Source organism: Kryptolebias marmoratus, linkage group LG14 (genome assembly GCF_001649575.2).
Source record: "Kryptolebias marmoratus isolate JLee-2015 linkage group LG14, ASM164957v2, whole genome shotgun sequence".
In the NCBI taxonomy this organism is placed as follows: domain Eukaryota; kingdom Metazoa; phylum Chordata; class Actinopteri; order Cyprinodontiformes; family Rivulidae; genus Kryptolebias; species Kryptolebias marmoratus.
Window position 1 is genome coordinate 22832902 of NC_051443.1, and position 21284 is coordinate 22854185.

General features: G+C 38.8%; 1 protein-coding gene across 5 annotated transcripts in view; it reads left to right on the forward strand.

Moving 5' to 3' along the window:
- rxraa (retinoid X receptor, alpha a) overlaps nucleotides 1-21284 on the forward strand; it is a 151136-nt gene that overhangs the window by 122787 nt on the left and 7065 nt on the right. For 2 of the 5 annotated variants that reach the window (XM_037979285.1, XM_017425468.3), the window contains exons 4-7: nucleotides 6561-6720; nucleotides 8086-8265; nucleotides 13963-14147; nucleotides 19830-19959. In XM_037979285.1, the coding sequence (XP_037835213.1) occupies nucleotides 6561-6720; nucleotides 8086-8265; nucleotides 13963-14147; nucleotides 19830-19959 (655 nt within the window). The remainder of the gene's footprint in view (nucleotides 1-6560; nucleotides 6721-8085; nucleotides 8266-13962; nucleotides 14148-19829; nucleotides 19960-21284) is intronic. The other 3 variants (XM_037979286.1, XM_037979287.1, XM_037979288.1) reach the window with 3 other exon arrangements.

A 21284-nucleotide genomic window follows, 5' to 3' on the forward strand; every position in this document is an offset into this window, starting at 1 on the left:
TAGAAAATGGCATCTGGAGGAAGCAAGTTCAATCCAGAGAAACCTCTTCCAATCTCCCGCAAGGTTCAAAGGATTTATTGGTACGGAAGACCCGCAGATGGTCTTTCTTCACACCCTGACTTGTCAGATCTGTTTTGGCAGCAAAAGATGGACTTTGCTTAACATACTCTTGGAAAATGTTAGGGCTAAACAATATATTGTTTATTTAAAATTTATTGACATTGCATTAGAAATGTGTGGCGTATCAATTTTGCAAAAAACTGCTTAGACTGTAATAAATTACAGGGTATTTCAGGTATTAAGCATTCATTCTCTGCATCTCAATAATATTTTTGCACAATCCACTGGATCCTTACTGTCTTTGATGCACACACTAGATTTAGAGGACATGGGAACAGTTTTTGTGAATATGCAAAAGTTTTTTTTATTATTTCATCCTTGCATTCACACGGATGCAAGGAGTTCCAGAAGCACCAAAATAGTATTTTTGGAAAACATGTAGAGAAAATGTAAAAAAAATGCCATCTTAAAATGCCACGCTTGTGTTTTTGTGTAGACAGCATTACAGCACCACATACAGACCTGGATAGTTACATAGATTTTGTTGTTCTCATGTGGATGAAGTCATTTTTCTAGAAACAGTGCAGAGGTTACGAGAATATTTTTAGAAATTCCAAATTAAGATTGTTTAGAAAAATAAAAGGTGACTTTATATGGAAAAAGGTTTTAGACGGGAGTGGCAGAGATGATAAAGCAGAGTGCTCTGGGCACTGTGTTATTGCTCTGATATTGGAATAGCAATGTTCAGTCATGTTGCAATTGCACGTTTTTCTTAATATCACACAGCCTTAAATTTACATGTAAAAAAGGAGTGGGTTATTACTGTTCAGACAGATCTCTTAAAAGTTTTTATGTCCGTAATAAACAGTTTATTGGACTCAGGAGCAGAGCGGTTTCTTATAAAAATATCCCATTTGCCCGGCCATGCTCACAAATAGCCTAAAGGACACAGTCACACGTGTGTGTGTGTGTGCAAGTAACCATTGCCATCTTGTCTAAATGTACATATGTGCACAAATTCATACAAACTTCACATACCCAGATGCATGCACAGCATGGACAAACACATGCTGAAAACCCACCACCTGAGGTGAGACAACAGCTAAAAGTCAGTCTGCGTCTTCACACCAAGGTTTACTCCTTTCATGCCACCAATAGTCCTATTATTCTTCCTTTTTTTCCCCTCTCCTGTAACAGAAGTTCCTGTCAAAACACACACTAAAAAAAGACACACATACATATATAAACTGTTCTGGCAGTGCTTGAAATGATTCGTTTTATCTGTTGTGGCGCAGCATGAGGTGGCTGTTGTAAACCTCTGAGCTGTCTGGAAAAATGTTTGCTTCTGCTAAATGTTATCCACTGGGAGAGAGCAGAGAGGGGTTTATAAGAGCTGGGTGACAATAATCATGAAGACTTTTTTAAAAGAAAGTGTCTGCTTAGGAGGGATGTTTATGTTCCCATTAAGGATTTTAATGGTTGATTAACTTTAACTCGCTTACTTAATTAGCCGTTAAATACATAGATTGACGTAGATCTGCTTGTGAACTCAATTGCAAGTGATGAATCTCTATTGTTTCGTTTTCATTTAATTTTTTTGTCTTCTCGTAACATAAAGAAAATCTATTCTTGTTATACCTGAATATTACTATAAGTAAAGTATAATTATTGCTCTTAAAGAACAATGCAATTCAGTATTCCTTTTTCCAACATTATTTCCTGCATTTCTTTTTTCTTTTAATAAGGGTTTTTTTGTTTGTTTTTTTAAGAAAATTACAAAATACATTAAAATCTGATGATATATTTTTTTAAAAAATGTAACAAATTAAAAGTAAACATCCCTTAAATGTTTACTTTGTGCTTGTTTGCTGTGTGTGTCCAAACAGGTGTCTTTCAAGCTGATATTTAAATTCATCCCATGGGGGGGGGTCTCATTGTGAATACACTCTAAAGGCCACAGACCAGCCGGGGCCATTTACAGGCCTCCATGTGTGAAACCTGACCCACTCTCTCTGTTGATGTGTGTCCAGATAAGACTCTCACACACAAACAGGCCACAGCGGTGAAGAAGAAAGTTCTTACTCATTTTACCAATTCCTCAAGATAAGTTTGCTTTTAGAAGGAAGCGATTGGCATGAGGTGTCAGAGGTGAAATGGACCAGGGGTTATCATTAGGTTACATCATGACCTGATCTCTGTCCTCACCTCTCAGGAGGAACCCACTTAGATTCCTTCTTCTTTCAACAGGAGATTTGCCTCCTATCCGCTGACTTCCTCGCGCTTCCCATTCTATGTTTGGACATTTTTAGCTGTAGGCCTTGAAGCAAAAGTAAATTAAAGCTTTAGAGAAATTAATCATTCTTAACCTAAGCAGCTTGCAGGCAGTTATACAGTGGTAGAGAATAAGATCTGCAACAGTGGATTGTAAAGTAGAACATTCTATTTCTGGTGGTGCTGCTCTGCTGTATAATGGAACAGAATACGATGATTCCTCACTATTTAACAAGGTGCCCTTGAAGAGGAAAACAAGTGAGAATCAACATGAGGGCTGCACATTCAGGAGTTGTGCGCCATGATTTGAAATCTCCTTTTGAAGTGTCTTTATGAACAAACAATGTGCTCTGACTTTCTGAATTGAGCTAAGCCCGTCTCAGGCAGAGGCCTCCACCGCTTCAGCTCCTCTTTCCTTTTTGTTCCCTGTTTTCTCAAAGGATGACTGCTGTCTTTACATTTCATCGCTGAGCGTGTGAGCATACTAATAGCTTACAGGACCTGTTCTACTGTTGAGATTATTGTACCAGTAATGACAGATTGGATAATATACTTAAGCCGCTGTGACTAAAGAAATATGCTTCATTGTAATGGTTATTGTTTGTAAACTTTAATAAAGTCGCATCACCCAGTAATGACTTAAAAGAGCATTAAAGTTTAAGGCTTATTTAAAAGGGACAATGCACAATAATCAACATGAACACATCATGTATCTGTGCTAATTTAGCCGTACTGGCATATTTTTATTTGCAGCCCATGACAGGTTGATGGTACAAAAAAAATGGCAACTACCAAGAACACTTGGGTAATATAATTACATTAAAAGAAACAACAGAAAAGACATTAGACAAAATTTAACAACCACTCTTGAGGCCACTGAAATATGGCAACAAAGTAGATTAATTTCAGCCACCGTTCTATAGATTTAGAAAACAAGTTGTAGGGTGTAATGTTCCTTAGTTCTTTGGGTACAGTACACCAGGTTTGAGCTGCCCTGTTAGAGAAAGTTTACTGTCCAAAAGCACTTTTCCTAAATGGGATCCCACAGTCCACCCATTGGTTCTAAATAATTCTTTTCCTTGGCTGTGCCACAGAGCTGTGGCTACAAGTCGAGTAGCACTACAAACTTGGCAAAGCACTGTAAGGCCGAATGCTGACTCGGCATTTCCGCAATTATTATGAATTCACAAAAGCTTTTATTGTATCTGTGTCAGTGCTGCACATTAATAAATCTGAAAGATTTTCCTTAATTAAGAGAATCCTATTTGAGGAGCAATTTGAGCAAATCTTTGAATTTTCCAGCAGCATGGCCGAGCCAGCAGATGGCACAGAACATATAATAAGATGTATCACTTCTGTGCAGAATTTGATACCCATGAGCAGACAAGCACCCACTCCACTGTATGTACCAATCAAATGTCCTTTACAGCACATTACATAACAGTTGCAGCACATGAGGCGTTCATCAGCTGGAGCAGTTCAGCTGCTCGTTGTGCACGGTTCTGCAGGAAATCTTCTGTTCTACATTTAAAACTTTAAAGCCTCTGATTTGTTTCTCTACACCATGTGTAAAAGTTTGAGGCTAAGGCTTCTTCTTTGTCTTTAAGACCGTCTGCAAAGAGAAGACTGTCAGCTGGGGTTTCCCAGGGCCATTCGGTCGTACACACAGCTGGCATACCTCCTTGTGAAGGGTGACATGTGTGTTGTAAGGGAGGGCTCATGTATTCTATTTCCAGAACTAGTCCTGAGCTACTTTAATCCCCCTGCCTTGTCTCCATCGCCGTGGGCAAACGGAGAAAGAAAAGGCCCCCCGGTCTGCCCCAACACACACCACAGGGAGCAATGTTGCTAAGATTTAGTTGCAAGTTTACTGGAAATAGACTGTGAGAAGCCGAATCTTTTCTGTCAGGCAGACAGAGGGTTTGATAGAGACAATCCCAGCCAAGGAGAGAGCTCTGCAAGTGCTGCGTTACAGAGGAAAAAGCCTAGACTCAGGCATTTAGGTGAGGTAAGACTTCAGAGTGCACGAGTGTGTGTGTGTGTGTGTGACAGAGCTTGTGAATGAACAGGCAGGCAAGTGATGTTTACAGTTATTTCAGTTCGTGTGAATCCCGTAAACTTCTCTTTAAACTAATCTTTTTCACTTCAGAGGGGACTATTTTGAGCACTGGGACTTTAAAAAAAAAAACTTCTCCTTTTTTTCTTTTTAAAAAAAGTTCAATATAACTCATGGCCATTTGATTGCAAGATATACATTCTGTTTACCTTATTACCTCATATGAAGTTCTGCAGGAAATAATCTCATTTTCAAGGCTTGAGGCTTACTTGTTGAGTCTGTGTGTGTTTGTTTACTGGACTACACACTGAATTCAGGAGTTTGGTGACACAGTGCGACCAAACATTTTCCTTTGGAGGAAGAAATCAATTTTTTGTGGATGCATTAGTCAAACGGTGCCAGCAACTCCAGGCTTTATTTGATTTAATCCTAAAACTCAAGTCATGTTCCTATAAGTTTCCACAACACCCCAGAAATCATGTCAAATCATGTGGAAGTTTGTATGAAATAAAGCAAGAGCGAGTGGATGGAGAAGCACCATGATTAGGTATATTTCTCTTATTGGAGTATTGGTTTATGTGAGCTGCAAGCTAAAATCACCAAAGCTGTTAAAGAGAAATCAGATTCTGGAGTCTGAGAGTTAAAAATGATTAAATAAGAAGCCTGGAGCCACAGCATCGTATGCCCACTTGTGAACAGAAGTAGTATAATGTCTTCTGTCATCGTTTTTTGTTTTGTTTTGTTTTGTTTTTTCACTTGTAGCTGGAAGATCTAATAAGAAAAAGTGTTGAGCTGCACTATAGTCACCCTGAGAACCAGCACTAAAGAGCTTGATCTAAAATTAAAAATCACAGTATTTCAAAGTCCAGTCAAAATCTACATCCTGTTTTTTTTATTTTGTTATTACTAGGAGTATTATTAGTAGTAGGAAGAGGAGGAGGAGGAGTAGCAAAGAGCAAAAATCCTTATCATTGAAGGTGCATAATTGATAATGGCTGTGTATTTGGTTATAAAAAGTGTGGCTGTTTAGTTTGAGGAAAAATAAAACCCCATTGTTTTAGCTAATATACTGTAAACAGAGCTTAAAACTTGTTTTCTGATAACAAAACAAAAAATATAAAGTTTCTTTGGCTTACACAGCCTTAGCTAGCAACAGGGTTTCTCTCCTACAGTCTGAGCTCATTTTCAAGCCAAGAAAGTCTTTGTGGAGTTGGACTTTTCTCACATGTTGCAATTTGATAAAAGCACAACTCACTAGAACATATGGCTCCTCTGCTATCTCTGCTCCATCACCCGCCTCTCTCTAGAGGCTTCTGGAGCATCTACTTGGATTCATGTATTTAGTTACATTTTCTCTTTTCTTTTTTTCTTCAAACTTGCATTAGGCCATTTTGGTTTCAAGCAGACAAGTGCTTTTACATTTTTTTTATGTTTTTGTGCGTCAGTTCTAATGGCTACCTGTTGTCTGCTCCATCCATTACATTTAGTCTTTTAGGATAATGTATACTGGGCCTTGCAGCATTTATGCTCCCTGGAAACAACATGTTGGTAATTAAAATAATTAGCCTCCCATTGCTGTACGCTTTTACCAGAAAGCAAGGAGAGGTCACTTTGGGATGAATTTTATTAAAGCGCTTTTTCTCAGAAAGTATCAGCCAGCAGCTGAAGTTGGACTCAAAGCTGCGACTGCTCTGCTGCTACAACAAATACTGTCTCTTTATTCTGCTGTACTGTTTAATTTTGCAATGGAGTTATCCTGGCGCTGAACATTTTGAAGCCGGCGGGGCTTGTTGAGAGCATGAATAAAAGAGTTTCTGGGGTTGAGTGGTGCAGAATCCTGCTGTGCCAGATTTAGATCTTACGCAGAGGGGGAAGGAGGGAGAAAGGAGACTGGGGGGAACCAAGGAAAGGTGCTGCTTAGACTGCTGACCATCTACACCAAGAATCAGTGCACATATCCTTCTTTGGTTTGTGAAAGTACCATATTAGTCAACAATGTCTCCATGTCAATCTAAGATAGATAATTTATTGTCAACAGGTTTAGCTCTTGTCTGATACTTATTATCATCAGTTAACCATCAAGCAAGAGGACTTGTGCAATGAAGTGTATGATTCTTGCCAGTTTGGAGAGGGCTGCTTTGTGACCTGTCGGCGTGTGTGTTTGTGTGTGTTGATGTTTCAGCTGAACTCTCCAATGAACTCGGTCAGCAGTACGGAGGACATTAAGCCCCCGCTGGGCCTCAATGGCGTGATGAAGGTGCCAGCCCAGCCCTCGAGTACCGTTCTGTCGCTCACTAAACACATCTGCGCCATCTGCGGGGATCGCTCTTCAGGTGAGTGGCATCAGACTGGGACAGCGTTTTGTAGGTTGGCACCACTGAAGAGAAAATTGTTTAATATCAGAAAACTTTCACGTTATTATTTTTATTCATAGAAATTATGTGGCAAAAGGCTTCAGCTGGAACAGAGAAGTGCTGTGCCTGAGCAAAACAATGCACAGCCACTAGCACATATGATGGAGTCCCTACTGTAAAACCAGCTGGAGGCAAATACAGACAGATTTTGGGAGAAGCCCAGTGATTGGTTCCGCAAAATCCCAATATCTGCTCCGTCAAAGGTTCTGCTGTTGTTCACTGCAAAAAAAGACTCAAATATATTTACATTTATATATGAAGACGATTAAGTACACATTAACACCTCTTGAGATATTTTTGAAACAAGTTCTTTCAGAAATATAATCAATCCAAAGGTAGCAAAATCTACATGTCATGTTTGTCTAGAAAAGAACACCAGGATCGGAAAACACAAATTAGAAAATGTCCTAAATGTTTTTATTTTGCGGTACTTTTAAATACGTGTTCATTTCACAGCCTTCCATGGACCAATATCCTCTCATGAACATTTGAGCTAGTTCTTGAGAAGATAATGGTCCAGAGTTATTGAGTGGCTTTAATGAGAAGAAACTTTAACTGATGGTTACCTGTTATTCTATAGAGTTGATTTACTCTGGCTTTTTTTTCTAAATGGGAAACAAATAGTCTTTGTTTATTTTTTTTTTTTTCCCTGGGAATAACCATAAAAATGATTATTTTTCTGCTTAGGGTTAGGTGGATATCTAATTCACTGGAGGATTTTACTGTCATTCTGCGTCATTGGTGCTGCGTGTACCCAAAGGGGAAAATGAAAACAGTGTTAAATAGCAAGTCATGCTTCATTTGGCTCTGCTTGGAGGCTTTATTTAGCTTCTCTGGTGGTCTGACCTGCAGAGATCGAACAAAGAACCAGTCTGAGCAACACTAGAGAAGGCAAATGGGCTTCATTAGTCATAAATAACAAAACAGAGCTGTTTGAAACAACAGACAGACATGAAAACAGGGTCTTACTACAACTTCCCTTTAGTAGGCCCCTCTTTTTTTTAATACAAACTCCAAACATAGTCGGTTCTCTTTAATAGGCCTCTATCATAATTGCTCTTTTGTTCCATCTTATAGTGGTTCCTTTATGCTGCTTGTGTAACTGCACATCGGGACTCCATCTGTTAATAGGATCGCCCTATTGATAAACAGTGCATTACATAAATATGTTTTTGTGGACTCTGGGTTGCAGATACTTTCACAAATATGATATTTATGTGGATAACGTGACCCATATCTTGTCTAAACATTAGACAAACGACCTCTGTCTTTCCCTCTCCTCAGGAAAACACTATGGTGTGTACAGTTGTGAGGGCTGCAAGGGCTTCTTCAAAAGGACTGTGCGGAAGGATTTGACCTACACCTGTCGTGACAACAAAGACTGTGTGATCGATAAACGCCAGAGGAACCGCTGTCAGTACTGCCGCTACCAGAAGTGTTTAGCCATGGGCATGAAGAGAGAAGGTACAGCACATACCGTTGAGGATAAAGTGCTACTTATCCATCCCCTCAAATCTGTACTAATCTACTTAAACACACATTGAAATCAATTTAAGGTTTCAGCTTATGGAAATCAGTAGCAGTGTAGTCATCTGTAAGTATATATGGGGGTTTTGTGATGTATTAAAAGTAGTGTAGATAGCAAATAACTGATTGAATATTTTGACAATATTAAGCAGGATTCCACTGAAGATCAAATGCTGGTCATTTTGACACATGATATTAAAATTAAAGTCTTGTTTTTCTCGCACATCAAATTAGATAAGCATCTGCAACTATGATGCACAGATGTTATAATCCAGGTTTTTTTTTTAGATATAGTGTTTTTAGTTGTTTCAGTGTCTAGAATTCATAGTTGTTGTGTGTAAAAGCAAAGGGTTTGTGACAACAGCCAGTCCTCTGAGACTTCTCCGATAATCTGAAGCAGAAAAAAACAGAAACCTAGCAATGTGTGGAACTCTATATTGTGCGTCCTTTTCATTTTGTGGAAGTCATTTGTGCACAAGTTTTTTCTAAAGATTGAAGATGAAGTTTTGTGGAACAGCTCATTTAGTTTCTATGAACCTATCAGGGACTTTAAAGCAACTTTAGAAAGAAATTGCTAGTTGTAGTGTCATCAGATGGTGGTGGTAAAGGCAAAGTGTATCCACTGTCACATGGCATATTTGTTTGTGGATTCTGGTTTTTACTCCTTTTGAACCTGTAATTTTGAGTGAACTAGACTGACAGGACCAGAAATTAAATCTGTGTCAACCAAAAGTTAATTTACCCCGAACCAGAACGTCTGTTTAACTTCATATGGAACTATAAATTACTAAATGAATGACATGCTCTATTAATACGTACTATATCCCTTGGAACAAGAATTATTAGGAGTGGGATTAGATGATCTTTAAAAGACACAAGTAAACTTCAGTGAATCAAATAAGCCAAGAGGAACCTAACTGAATAAGATTTGCACACCTAAAACCCACCCACAGATACCAGTATAAGAAAATGATGATTGATTTGAACTTCTAATGTCTGGCAGTATTTCAGAAAAATGTTTCTCAATTTAAAACTGGGAAGCCTTTGACTATCCCATCATCTACAGTTCATAAGATTCAGAAGATTTAAAAAATCTGGAGAAATCTCTGCATGCAAAAGACAAAAACAAAGTGGAAAATGTTCTGTGGTCAGGCAAATCAAAATTTAAAGTTCTTTTTGGAAACCACAGATGCCATATTCTCCGCATTAAAGAGGAGAAGACACATCCGGCTTGTAATCGGCGCACAGTTCAAAAGCTTGCCTCTATGATGGTTGCTTCACAGTGGTAAACATGGCCCAAGTTTGATATGTTTGCTATGTTCCATTGTGATTGAAACATGGATTAATGAGGTTTGCAAATCATTGCGTTCAGTTTTTGTTTACATTTTACACAACATCCTAAAGTTTTCAGAACTGGGGTTGTAAATGCTGACTTCAGTCATTTCTGTAGCTCTGTTCAGATTTGATGTTGACATACATGCTGGGAAAAGCCACATTCAGTGACATTACAGAAATGCAACTGCGTACTTGTCCACACCAGGGGACCACCCACACAAATAACATCTACTGTCATGAAGAGTAATGGAAGTACATACTTGTTTACATGCCAACATCATAAAACAGCAACATCTTGAGTTGATTCTCAAATCGCTGTAGCTGGCTTGGTCTGACATTTTAAAAAAAATGAGAAAAATTCAAATGGCTAGATCACAAGAGGCACATAACAAGTTGGACATTTTTGTTGGTTTGAATTAATTGGAAACACTACAAAGAATACACGCCGTCTTGCTTGTTTTGATTTCTTCTGTCGTCTGTAAACCAAACAGAAATAAGTAAATATGTTTTTGTTCTTCCCTCTCAGAGAGCAAAAACATGAAAGTAATGCTCACAATTACATGAATCAGTCACAAATGGCCAGTTGAGATGCATAAAAATATACATGTTAATACCAGCTGATCCCCATTTCAGATTGCGTTCATAACAGAAGTGAAAAAGGCCTTCATGCTTCTTCTGAAACTTGGACATTACATTTGCAGTGAGACCTTGCTCATACCAAAAGACCACTTGTTTCTATGGTGATTTTGACGCCGCATTGTTGTATCTTTTAAACAAAAGCAACTGGGGGAAGTATAGGTGATTAGTTTTCCTTTCGTTACAAACAATAACTCTTGATTAGACACTGAGTTGGTAAATCCCATTAAAGATTCACCATGGAGCCATACATTAAGACGCCTTTAGAAAATAGCTTCAGTGTGATTAAGAACAGCGAGAGTTTTGAGGGAAAAACAGGCACTGAGGTGTGAATTTTAACACTCAATGTAGGTGTTAAAAATATTAGTGCTCTCAGCAGTGCTGTTAAGCGTTCTTTTACACGTTGAATAAATCAATCAGTCCTTTCCTCCACTATGATAACAGCGATTGAATGCAGAGTCAGCGGATCATGTATGGTGCACGGAATAGCAACAAAAATTTAAAATGCGATCACATTTGGATCCAATGCAGCCTCTTTGTTGAAAGAAACATTTTAGAATCAGAATCCAATTTTTCTTGACCTTTTCTTGGCCTCCCATCCCGTCCTTCTTGTTTTTATTTATGTCATTGTTGGGCTCTTTACTCCTTTCAAGGATATTATCGTTTACTGCCTCTTGCCTCACTCCCTGCGTTGCCTAAGCTCCCCCCCCCCCCTTGGGCTGTGGTTGGAGAACAAGGCAGCGGTAGCCCAAAAGGCTAAGCGAATCCACAGAAAAACAGGATTAAATGAATTTATGCTCCCCCAGTCAGGACAGGAGAGGCGGAGGGGAGAGAAGGGGAGAATAAAGCTAACATGATTTCAGCCCTCCTCACCTCTCCGTGACTCCAACACAAGTATTCTACCCTTGGGCTGACCTCCACCGCCAGACAGCCATTCCTCCGAAGTGGGGCCCCTTTCTCCTTCTCCTCTAACAACTTCTGCTTCCCCTTTCCCTCACAACAAAACTAAGGCCTCTCCAGTTCAGGACATGAAATGGAAACCAGAGCATGGAAAGACTTGAGAAGACAGGTCATCCTGCACACCCTTTATGTGTTTGTTAGGAAACACAGATATCTGGGCGTGTGGATACGGACCTGTTAAATGTGAATTTCCAAAAGCCCCTTTTGTCATACAACACTTTTTTCCCCCTCTAAAACGTTTTATTAATCCATGGCTGGAGGAAAAAGCCGCAGTACACTAAAACAATTTTCCTGTGGTGTCTTAGAATGAAATAAATTACAGCGTTTTGAAAAGACAAAAAACACACTTATGCAGTTTTTTTTTCACTCGAGGGTGGACATGCGGTTTCTCCTGCTTCAGCTATGGGTCTCTGTGTCTCCACTGCAAACAAACCATTTCCTGTCTCCAAGTCAATCAGATGACAGAATCAACAAAGCTGTTTTTAAATCTGTCTTTATGCACGACAAAGTTCTCATTGATTTGTGCTGACGCTTGTTTTCATTAAAATGATCTGACCTTTATTTGTGGTATAAGAAGTTAGTGAACAGCTTTACATTATTTATGTGTCTTTGAATGGTTTGTGTATAAAAGAGATGGCTGTTTGTCATTGAACACAACATAAGAGTACACATTTCTTTGATATGGAAACTGGAAGAAGTCCCTGAACCTTCCCTTGCAGCTTTGTAAAGTACTGCACAGATCTAAGGTCCCTTTATTTTCCATTCACCTTGTTGAAATAGTAACTAATGATTGAACATATACACTCAGGCAAATGCATCTGAATCATCTTTCTAGTTTTACCTCTGTTTCTAACTTCTGAGCATCTCCTTGGCTCACAATTTGAAATCATGAAAGGCAGCCGTTATAATATTCCACTACAAAATGGGAGGCTACATCAAGAAGCTCATAAAGCATCATTTGTTTCTGATTCCTCGCATGTAAGCAGACGTAATGTGTTTTTGCTGGAGTTCTAGCATGTCATATTACCTAATTATTACGCTTGCAACAGACATTAGCATACAACACTATTTATTTAAGGAAGACTAACAGGTATTCCAAACATAATACACTAAACTAGACATTACGATTGCTATATAAGTATTGCGACTGCAGTATGAATACTTTATCTGTTAAGATGTTAAATTTGTTAGTTTCTTTTTGAGCACAGCTTTTGTTTGACATTCTGGAAAGCTGCATTTATAGGGCCAGATAGCACTGTGCTGTCTCCCTAAATCACAAAAAGAACTGGGACACCCCTACCCTTTAGTGTGGACATGCAAAACATAGGAGTAGGGCTAAGTGATGAAAGCAAGCGGGGTAATGAGATCAACCTCTCTGACCTGTAATACTCACTTTATACATAACCATATATAGACACCTAAGATGGAAAAACTAGATTTAACAAAAACATCAAGGTTATGCCATGTCCACACTAGCACAACGGATTTTATACCTTAAACTATTTTTTGGTGAAAGGAAAAACTAAGACCTTTTGAGAAATGAATGACATAACAGCCTTTTTCGCTCATGACCACTATTGCTTTGGAGGATAGAAATCACAATAATGATGAAGCTCCCCCTCTTCACCCCAACACGCATATCTGACTCTTTTTCTAATGATCCTATTGCTATTAAATTAAAGGCTCTTTCATAAAACAGTTCTGAAAAATGAGTGAACAGACAAGTCTGTCTCTTAGGGCGCCTCTGGCCATTCAGAAAACACAGATGGATCTGTCCACATTTGGCACAGACAGGAGGGTTCAGAAGTGAAGCAAGCAGGGCGAAACCAAAAGCAGTGTGGAACAAAAATCAGCTGCTTTTATGTTGCTCAACGCCTTATTTGTGTGATGGACGTCTCCTGGACAACATTTAGATGAGCACAGTGTAGCAATTCTGTTTCTGCTCAACAACACATTTCAAACAAATGCACAACTGCAGCAATTTGTCTTCTGTCTGCTCCAAAATACAGCTGAAAGCCACTGTTTTCTGAAGAAGAAAGGCACACTGTCGCCCCAGTTTCACTTTTGTGGCCCAATGGAGCAGCAGGGGTGGTTTGGCTTTGACCACCCTCGCCATCTAGGTTGATTCAGAAATCACACCGAGGCGGCCAGAAGACGTCCAAGTCTCAGCCTGAGGTGTCTTCTGAAAGAGCCTTAGAATTATGTGCTGAATAGGTTAAAGTTAACTGTTTTTACCATTTTCAGAATGTTCTTTTTTTTGTATTTTTATGCATTGCTAATGTGGATGCAGGTAGATACCTATGAGTCATCAACCTGCATAGATGGATACCTACGCAGCACCTTATACTGGCGCTGCGTAGGTATTTTGTTTGTTGTTTTCTTGTAATTGGAGGGAAAAAACAACAATTTTAAGAGTCCATAATGGTGTACTTAGGGCCTTAATGAAAGTGAAGATTTTACTTATGCTTACTTTAGCTGGTATATGTTTCATGCATAATAAGTAATTAGTTTGTCTATTAACTAAAGTTGGGATGTTAATTCACTGTTAAGAGACTGAACCAAACTGAAATTCTTCAGTTTCTTAAGCCTAAGCTGAAAGTGAGTTAGTTTAACTCACATTTCCAGCTTTTTAAATTTAACATAAAAGTGCTTTTGAACATTTGCTGACGTTGTTTAATAAACAGCAGTAGTGAACGAAATCAGTTTTGTTACATGCAGCCGTTCAGGAGGAGCGCCAGCGAGCCAAGGAAAAAAATGAGATTGAGGTGGAGTCTACCAGCTGCGCTAACGAGGACATGCCCGTGGAGAAGATCCTGGAAGCTGAGGAGGCGGTGGAACCCAAAACTGAGACCTACATCGAGAGCAACCTTGGTGTGCCGTCCAACTCGGTGAGATTTCTTTAAAAACATATTTTTGGGACGGCATCTTCTCACAGTGTTTGATTTTGAAATAAGTCATAACTTTGTGTGCATATGGTTGCTCCCAGAAGCACTGGCATACAGTGAAACATTTATTTACATTTACCAAGAGCAGAAATAAAGGCCATATACTTTCCTTTTTTACTCCTGCAGCAGAAAAACTTATTTATTCCAATTAAACACTAGCATCGTTATTGAGGTGATCTTTCCAATGAGCATTTTACCAGTATGAGTTGCTTTAATCAAAGTTTTTAATTTACAGCTTCACTAACTTTGGGTTGCCGAACAACTACTGACTGACATGTACAGGTGCAACAAAACAAGAACTGCTCTAATAATAAGTTTTAGAATTCAAACTTTTTTAGTTTTCCTTTTTTTAAAAAAAAATCATAACATTTCAACTTCTGAATATCAGTTAGCTAATAATGGCAAACTCAAAGAGGTTTAAATTCTGGGATATTACAAGTATTCTTAATACTGAACTTTATGAAATACTAATTAATATTAAAGTGGTGAGTGGTAAGTGTAAATAAAATTCCTTTTTTTCTCCTTTTTACTTAAAGAAAATATCATAAATGCTTTTTCTTTTCGTAAAAAAAGTTTCTGGAGCTGTTTCATCTTTGTTTAAATGTTTTTTGTTTTTTCCATCTGTGCGTAATTCTATTTTTAACTTTTACTTTGAGTCATATTGTGTTAAAAAATAAACTTTAAGGTAATTTAACTCTGTTTGCTACATGTGCATATGGTATATGCTACAAATGTGTTTTTTATTTTTTAGTTTCCTAGTATATTGTGAGTCAAACATCCCGCTGTCTGCAGGTTGATGCTGATGATCAGTTCTGAGTTACAGTATGTTTTTTTTTTATATTTGTTTGATTTTTTTTAACTTCTTGGTCTTCAGGGAGTGACTTCTTCTACTCTGAAGGGTTGGTTCAACCGTTCACCTCATTTTAACTCAGCTGTGAGTTTTCGTCTTTACTCCTAGCATCAGCTGGGGTGTCTTTGATACAGAGGAGACTAAAGAGGGATGAATAATGCAACAGGCAGACTGTTCCTGAAAGCATCCCACAAAGCCACAGCTTTTTCTGGAATTCTGTTGCAACACGGGAAGCAGAGGAGCTGTGCAACAGCCTACCAAAGGGCTGAGCAGGGTAGAAAGAGGAGGAGGGGTGGGGGCTTCTGGGATTCATCTGCTTCAGCAGGGAGGGAAATGTCTTGTGAAGTAAAGGTAGAAATGTAAGGGCAGTTATGAGAATAAATTGGAGCTATTTTGGGTGGAAGCTGGAAATGTAGGAGTGGAGTGTTGACATACGGGAAAAGAGTTGAGTGTGGACTCAAGGGCAGCTAGGAACCGCTAATGTGTGGTGTGTATTTGGGCTTGTGGTGGTGGCTTCCTTGATGTTTGCCGTTTGCCCAACACCAGAGCTGCAGAATGGAAGAAGACAGCTTTGGCAAACTGGCTTTAGTTGGAAGTTGTGTTTAATTTCTACCAACTTTTGAGTGGAAACCTACTGGGATTGTTTGTCAGTTAATGCATGAAGAACTCTAAGGATGTTTCATGAAGTACCCAAGAAGTAAAACTTCAAATGTGAACATCTTTTCAAAGTCACTTTCTGCACTGCAGATATTTTAATATAAATTTTAAAGTAGTTTATCAATTTAAGTCTGAAGATGGTTTGGATTTGTACCGTGGGTTTTTTGGGGGTATTTGTATCTTCATCACTGGCTGCAAACCTCCAATTCAACAGAACTCAAACAAATTAACTAAGCTGCTCTCTGATGGTTTTTCATTTGTAGTGAGGCCATTTTCTGACAAGTAGTAGACTATTGTTGACATTTATTTGCCAATAACAGAAGAGTAATATTAACTGATGAAGGGTGCCAAATTTGAGGAGAAAGACTTGTCAGATCCAATGGAGAACTGTCAGAACAGGTTGATACCACAGAGAGAACGACTTGATTCTTGTTTCTCCAAATTGGGGAAGCTGACCCTTTCATGAAGTGGAGCCTGCGATTTTGGCACGGTATCAGCATTCAAGCTGCCCTTACAACAAGGACTCCCCTTCTCTCTGAATACCGTCCCCACGCAAACCCCCTCCACGCCCCCGCTGGTGTCCATTGAGAGGCGCTGCCCCATGCTATAATTAATCACAGGGCCCGGGTCATGAGTGTACAGCATGAATGGGCCGCTGCCACTGTCTAATGGCCGAGGTCTGGCCAAGCTGAATAAAAGTGTGTTTATCTCATGGTGACCTAGAACAGGAGTTAAACAGGCGTTAGTAATACGGGCTCAGTCACAGAGGAGAGGTCTTCTCCTCAGAATGAGGGGAAAGGAGAGGATGCTGTCATCCACCAATCCTCAGATTGCTCCTTTAGATCTCTTATTTTTGGTGATTAATTTATTTAAATCTTAAAATAAATGTTTGTATTCTGTCACCGACTTGAGCTAGATAGCATTGCTGTTGCTTTGATAGATGTGAGCTGATAAGTCACTCATATTGGAGGATCGTTTATTTCTTCAATCTAAAAAAAAAAAGTGGGACACTTGAGCAATTTATTTTTCAACTGATTTGTATGGCTACCCAATTTTCTGTCTGTTGACACGCTAGTATAGTCTGGTTCAAGCAGAATAATGAAAAATTGAGAGGCACATCTTTCTCCTCCCCTCCGCAAGTGATGAAAATTTCATAGGACAGTATGCAAGCTTGCCATTTCTTTAAGTAGCTGGAATGATGGTGATGAAGCACACTTGTGCTGTGACTCCTTTGATTTGCTTCGAATCAAGATGGTTCAATTTGAGGCAGACATTATATAAAAAAAAAAAACTTAAAGTTTACTTCATCGTTTACATTTTTTAGCTTTCCAGGCATTTCCCAACATTCAGGGTAATTCTGTAACGTCAGCTCACAGCAGACTCTTTCGTTGTAGCCCGATAACATCCCAATCTGTGACCTGAGCAGTAAGTACAGTAATGTGATGCTTGCGAATTGTCTCAGGAAAGTGTAAGCTCCTCTCCTCTCCCCTGTCATCTCCACCGACAGAAGCAAAAGAAACGAGGTCAGTGTAAACACGGCTAAGATAGCCATCCAACATTCATGAGACTCGCCATGTTTAACGAGAATCCAAGGATTCTTTTTCTTATGAGGGAGAGGGGTGGCTTGACAGTGGCACACATTAGAGCCCCCTTTTGTTTTTCTTTGTTTGTGCCTGGCTTGCCCCTTGGAATGAATTATCTCAATCTGTTTGTGTCTCTGACAGGAAACGCTGCTCACGAAAACTGTCGCACTGAGCTGCGCCGTCCACCGTTTCCCACGGAGATCAGATGCTGAAATATTCATAAGATGTCTGTTGTCTTTTTCTGTCCCCATGGGGGAAAAAAGACAACTTTCAGTTTCCAAAACAGTGACAGCTTTGTGGCTGGTTAAAATTTTATATTTCATATAGACATCTGTAATCCTTTGCAGTCATTGTGACTTTCACACTATAGGGAAGGAATGTGGAGGAGAGGATTGGCCAGCATATTATGAACAGAGAAGGAGAGTGTAGATCTGTTTTCTCCTTCATCTTGAACTAATCTTCTCCAGAGATTTGTAGTTGATGCCTGGATCTTCCAAGCTTTTAGCATTGATCTGTGGGATTTGATTTAGGAAGTCGGAGAGAAGTTACTTACTTTTTTGTCAAAGTGCGAGTTCACACAGGGAAACGTAATTTAAGAATGTTTACTTGATTTATTATTATGCAGAAAAGTGTGTGCACAATGCTTGTTTACATATATGCATATCAAGGGTTTGTATCAAGGGATCATGATAAATGACTTGTCAAAGACTGACAGTATTGTTTGGGATTTTTACCCCCTCCCCCTCCATCCCTGTCCAGATGGAGTTTCATTTTAGTCAGGTAGTCATACTGTATGCACAGATCACATTAGTATTCCTCAGCTATTCCCTTTGGATCAAAGAGCGATACTTCTGAATCTAATGTGGAAGGACAGTTCAGGAGAAGCAGCACTTGTGTTTAAACTTGGTGCGGACCAAAATTCTTTTCTTCAAAAAGAAGAGGAAAAAAAAAAAGGTTTTCACGACATTAAGCATTAAGGGTGTTTTCTGAACTCCAAATTGCAAGAGTGTTGATGTTCTCCCAGTGTAAAGTGTCAAAAGTCTTTATAATCTGATTTAGCGACAGTGGAGTTGTTATCATCATCATGCCTGGCAATCAGGGATTTTTTTCTAACACTGATGTTTCTTTCCTTTGGGCACAGGAGATGTTTGAGATTTTGGTGACAAGAACTCAGTTTTTTTTATTTTTTAACTAAGTTTTAGAACACGATAGTAGTATTTTGCATTATGAAAAAAACAAACAAAACCAAAATGAATTCAATTCAATTCATTCATTTACAGTTATCTTACTTATCATTCTCATTGTAAAATATAAAATCAAACATAAAAGAGGCTATGCTAAACTATATCCAATAGTGCAGTTTGAGTTTTCTTCAGCAGTTTTCCAAATATATTGAATGCAGATATTTAATGCAGGTCTGCACTCAATGTAAACAAAGCACTTGACTGAATCCGTCATTGATCTGCGTTACTATGGCTATGTCAAATATGGCCGGTAAATTTAACATATGACCTATTTTCACTTATTTTGGCTGTTTCCATAGGTAAATAAAACACGATGTAGTTGGCACCTGGTCAAAATTTAGCTTACAAATTTTTAATTGAAGGGCACATTAACCATCAATATGAGAAAAAATATTGCATAGATTTTATTTATTTATTTTGTCTTCATGACTTTCTAATGAGTACCTTTAATCAGATGTTAAATGTCTCAAACAGCATTGCAAGAAGTTGAAAAAAGTTTGTTATTGATTTGACTTTTTTTAAGTCTCTTATCTTAAGTAGATTTTCAGTAATGTTGAATACCAAGAAACCAGTAGGTCTTCTTTTAAAGCATTAAAACAACAATGCACTAGGACATCTGATAGCAAGGCTTTTTTTTCCCCCATGCACAGATGTTTATGTAATGTGTTTTTTGAGAATCAATGTAAACCATGTGGAAACTGGCTGTAAATAGGCATTGTACAGTGAATTTAATATTTATTTTTATAAAAAGAATAAAATAAGAGATATTGGAAGTTTGCAAAAGCCACGCGACAAGCAACACAGTCACAAAAACCTCATTATAAGCGTTACTGAGAGTAAATATAAGTACTGTAAGTTGCACATTTTACAATGCCCCCTGGTCTGGCAGTAAAGTTCCCTTCAAGCTCCTCAGCACTTGTTCAGCAGGAAAGTGTCAACAGAGCCTTTCGAGGGCCTCTTGAGCTCCACTTGCTGTCCAAGAGCTTTTTGGCTAAAAGGTCCCCAAAGAAAGAGTTTGCTCAGTAAAAGCTGCTTTTTCACCGTCAGCTCTCTGCAGGTATTTCCCCCCACAAGCTGGGACAGAGTCACTGTTTGTTTTGTCTTCCTACTTGCCTTCCTTTTTACAGGATATCAATCCCAGCGTAGCACAAACGTCAGTGACAGTTTGTGTGTGGAAGCACAGCAACTGGGTAACTCATCCAGAGATTTGGCTCCAGCCCAAAACACACAAACCAAACCAAAAATATCACACCTACTCATTCTGCCCGTTTCTGTGTCGGTTTCCATGCAGCCCAACGACCCGGTGACAAATATCTGTCAGGCGGCTGACAAACAGCTCTTCACCCTGGTGGAGTGGGCCAAGAGGATCCCGCACTTCTCCGAGCTGCCGCTGGACGACCAGGTCATCCTGTTACGAGCAGGTCTGTAACTCTGCCTCTGCACATTCAGGAACTACCTATAAAAGTTCCTAAAATATTTAGAAAGCAGAACTAAATGTTGTATTTAAATGAATATTTATGTATTTTGATTATCGTTTTATGTGACAAAGTACAATAAAGCATAAAGATTATAAAAGATACTTCATTTATAGCGGGTTTTAATTGAATAAATGTAAAAAATTGTTCGACAGGACTCTTCTGAGTTTGTGTCGTATAAATGATCAATGTTCTTTCAGCATTTTGTTAAAATGCAGTAAAATAGTGAACGCAGTATATAGTTGTTGTAGTTCTAAATTATTAAAACTTTTTTTTGCATAAGTTAACAAAATCTGTACAGCAGTGTTGTTACTAAATGTTAGATGAATACTCATTGTAGACACAGTTGCTGCTGTTTTAAAAAAAATAATATAAAAAAAGAAAAAAGGAACATGTTTTAGCACTTAAAGGATTGCAAATGTCCAAAAATGGGACTAAAGAACACTTAAGGTGGGAGCCGCTGAGAATTTACAGGCTTTAACCGGTAAACAGATGTATATGCTCCATACAAGTTCATTTAATAAGAAAAACTAAATAAATTTAAGGTCTTTTTTTTATGGCAGTCTGTAATAAGCAGTGATTTAGATTGCACTTAATTGTATGATTATGTACTTTAAAGCATGGTTGAAAACTGCATTCTAAACACTGAAAACTACAAATGCTAGTGCTATAACACTATCTAGCTAAGTAGTTGAACAGACTAATGTATTCATACAGTAAGTATGAATAAATATGGAGGTCATGTGATCAAGATAAGAGACGGGCCCACGTCTGCTGTTTGCATCTGCTGCATGACGAAAACATCAGAAAAGCATTAGCTTTGTGGAACAGAGAGTGAATCATCTGTCACTTCGGCTGTATTCACAAACATCACATGCAGAAAGGTCTTTTAGGTCCTCAACACGTCGCCCCTGCTCCCTGCCTGTCGCTCCAAATTACACCATCATATTCTCTGTCCATCTCCAAGAAAAAGAAATAAGACACCCATTGGTAACAGTTGGGGGCAAAAAAAAAAACTCCCGTCATGCCCTCTTGTCCTTTTCACATATAGTGATGAAGATGCTTCAGCAAAGTAGAGAGAGACATTATTCTGCAGAGCTCGTCTCCTCTCGTCTCTCAGGTTTTCTATAAATAACCGCTTTAGTTCTGCTGTATCACAGATAAAAGCATTGCAGCTCTTCTCATGGCCAACTCAACTGTAGGGAGAAGAGGCGAGTGTTGCCAGGCAGAACAGTTAAAGGAGCCCTGTCACTCACGCGGTAGCGCCTTGT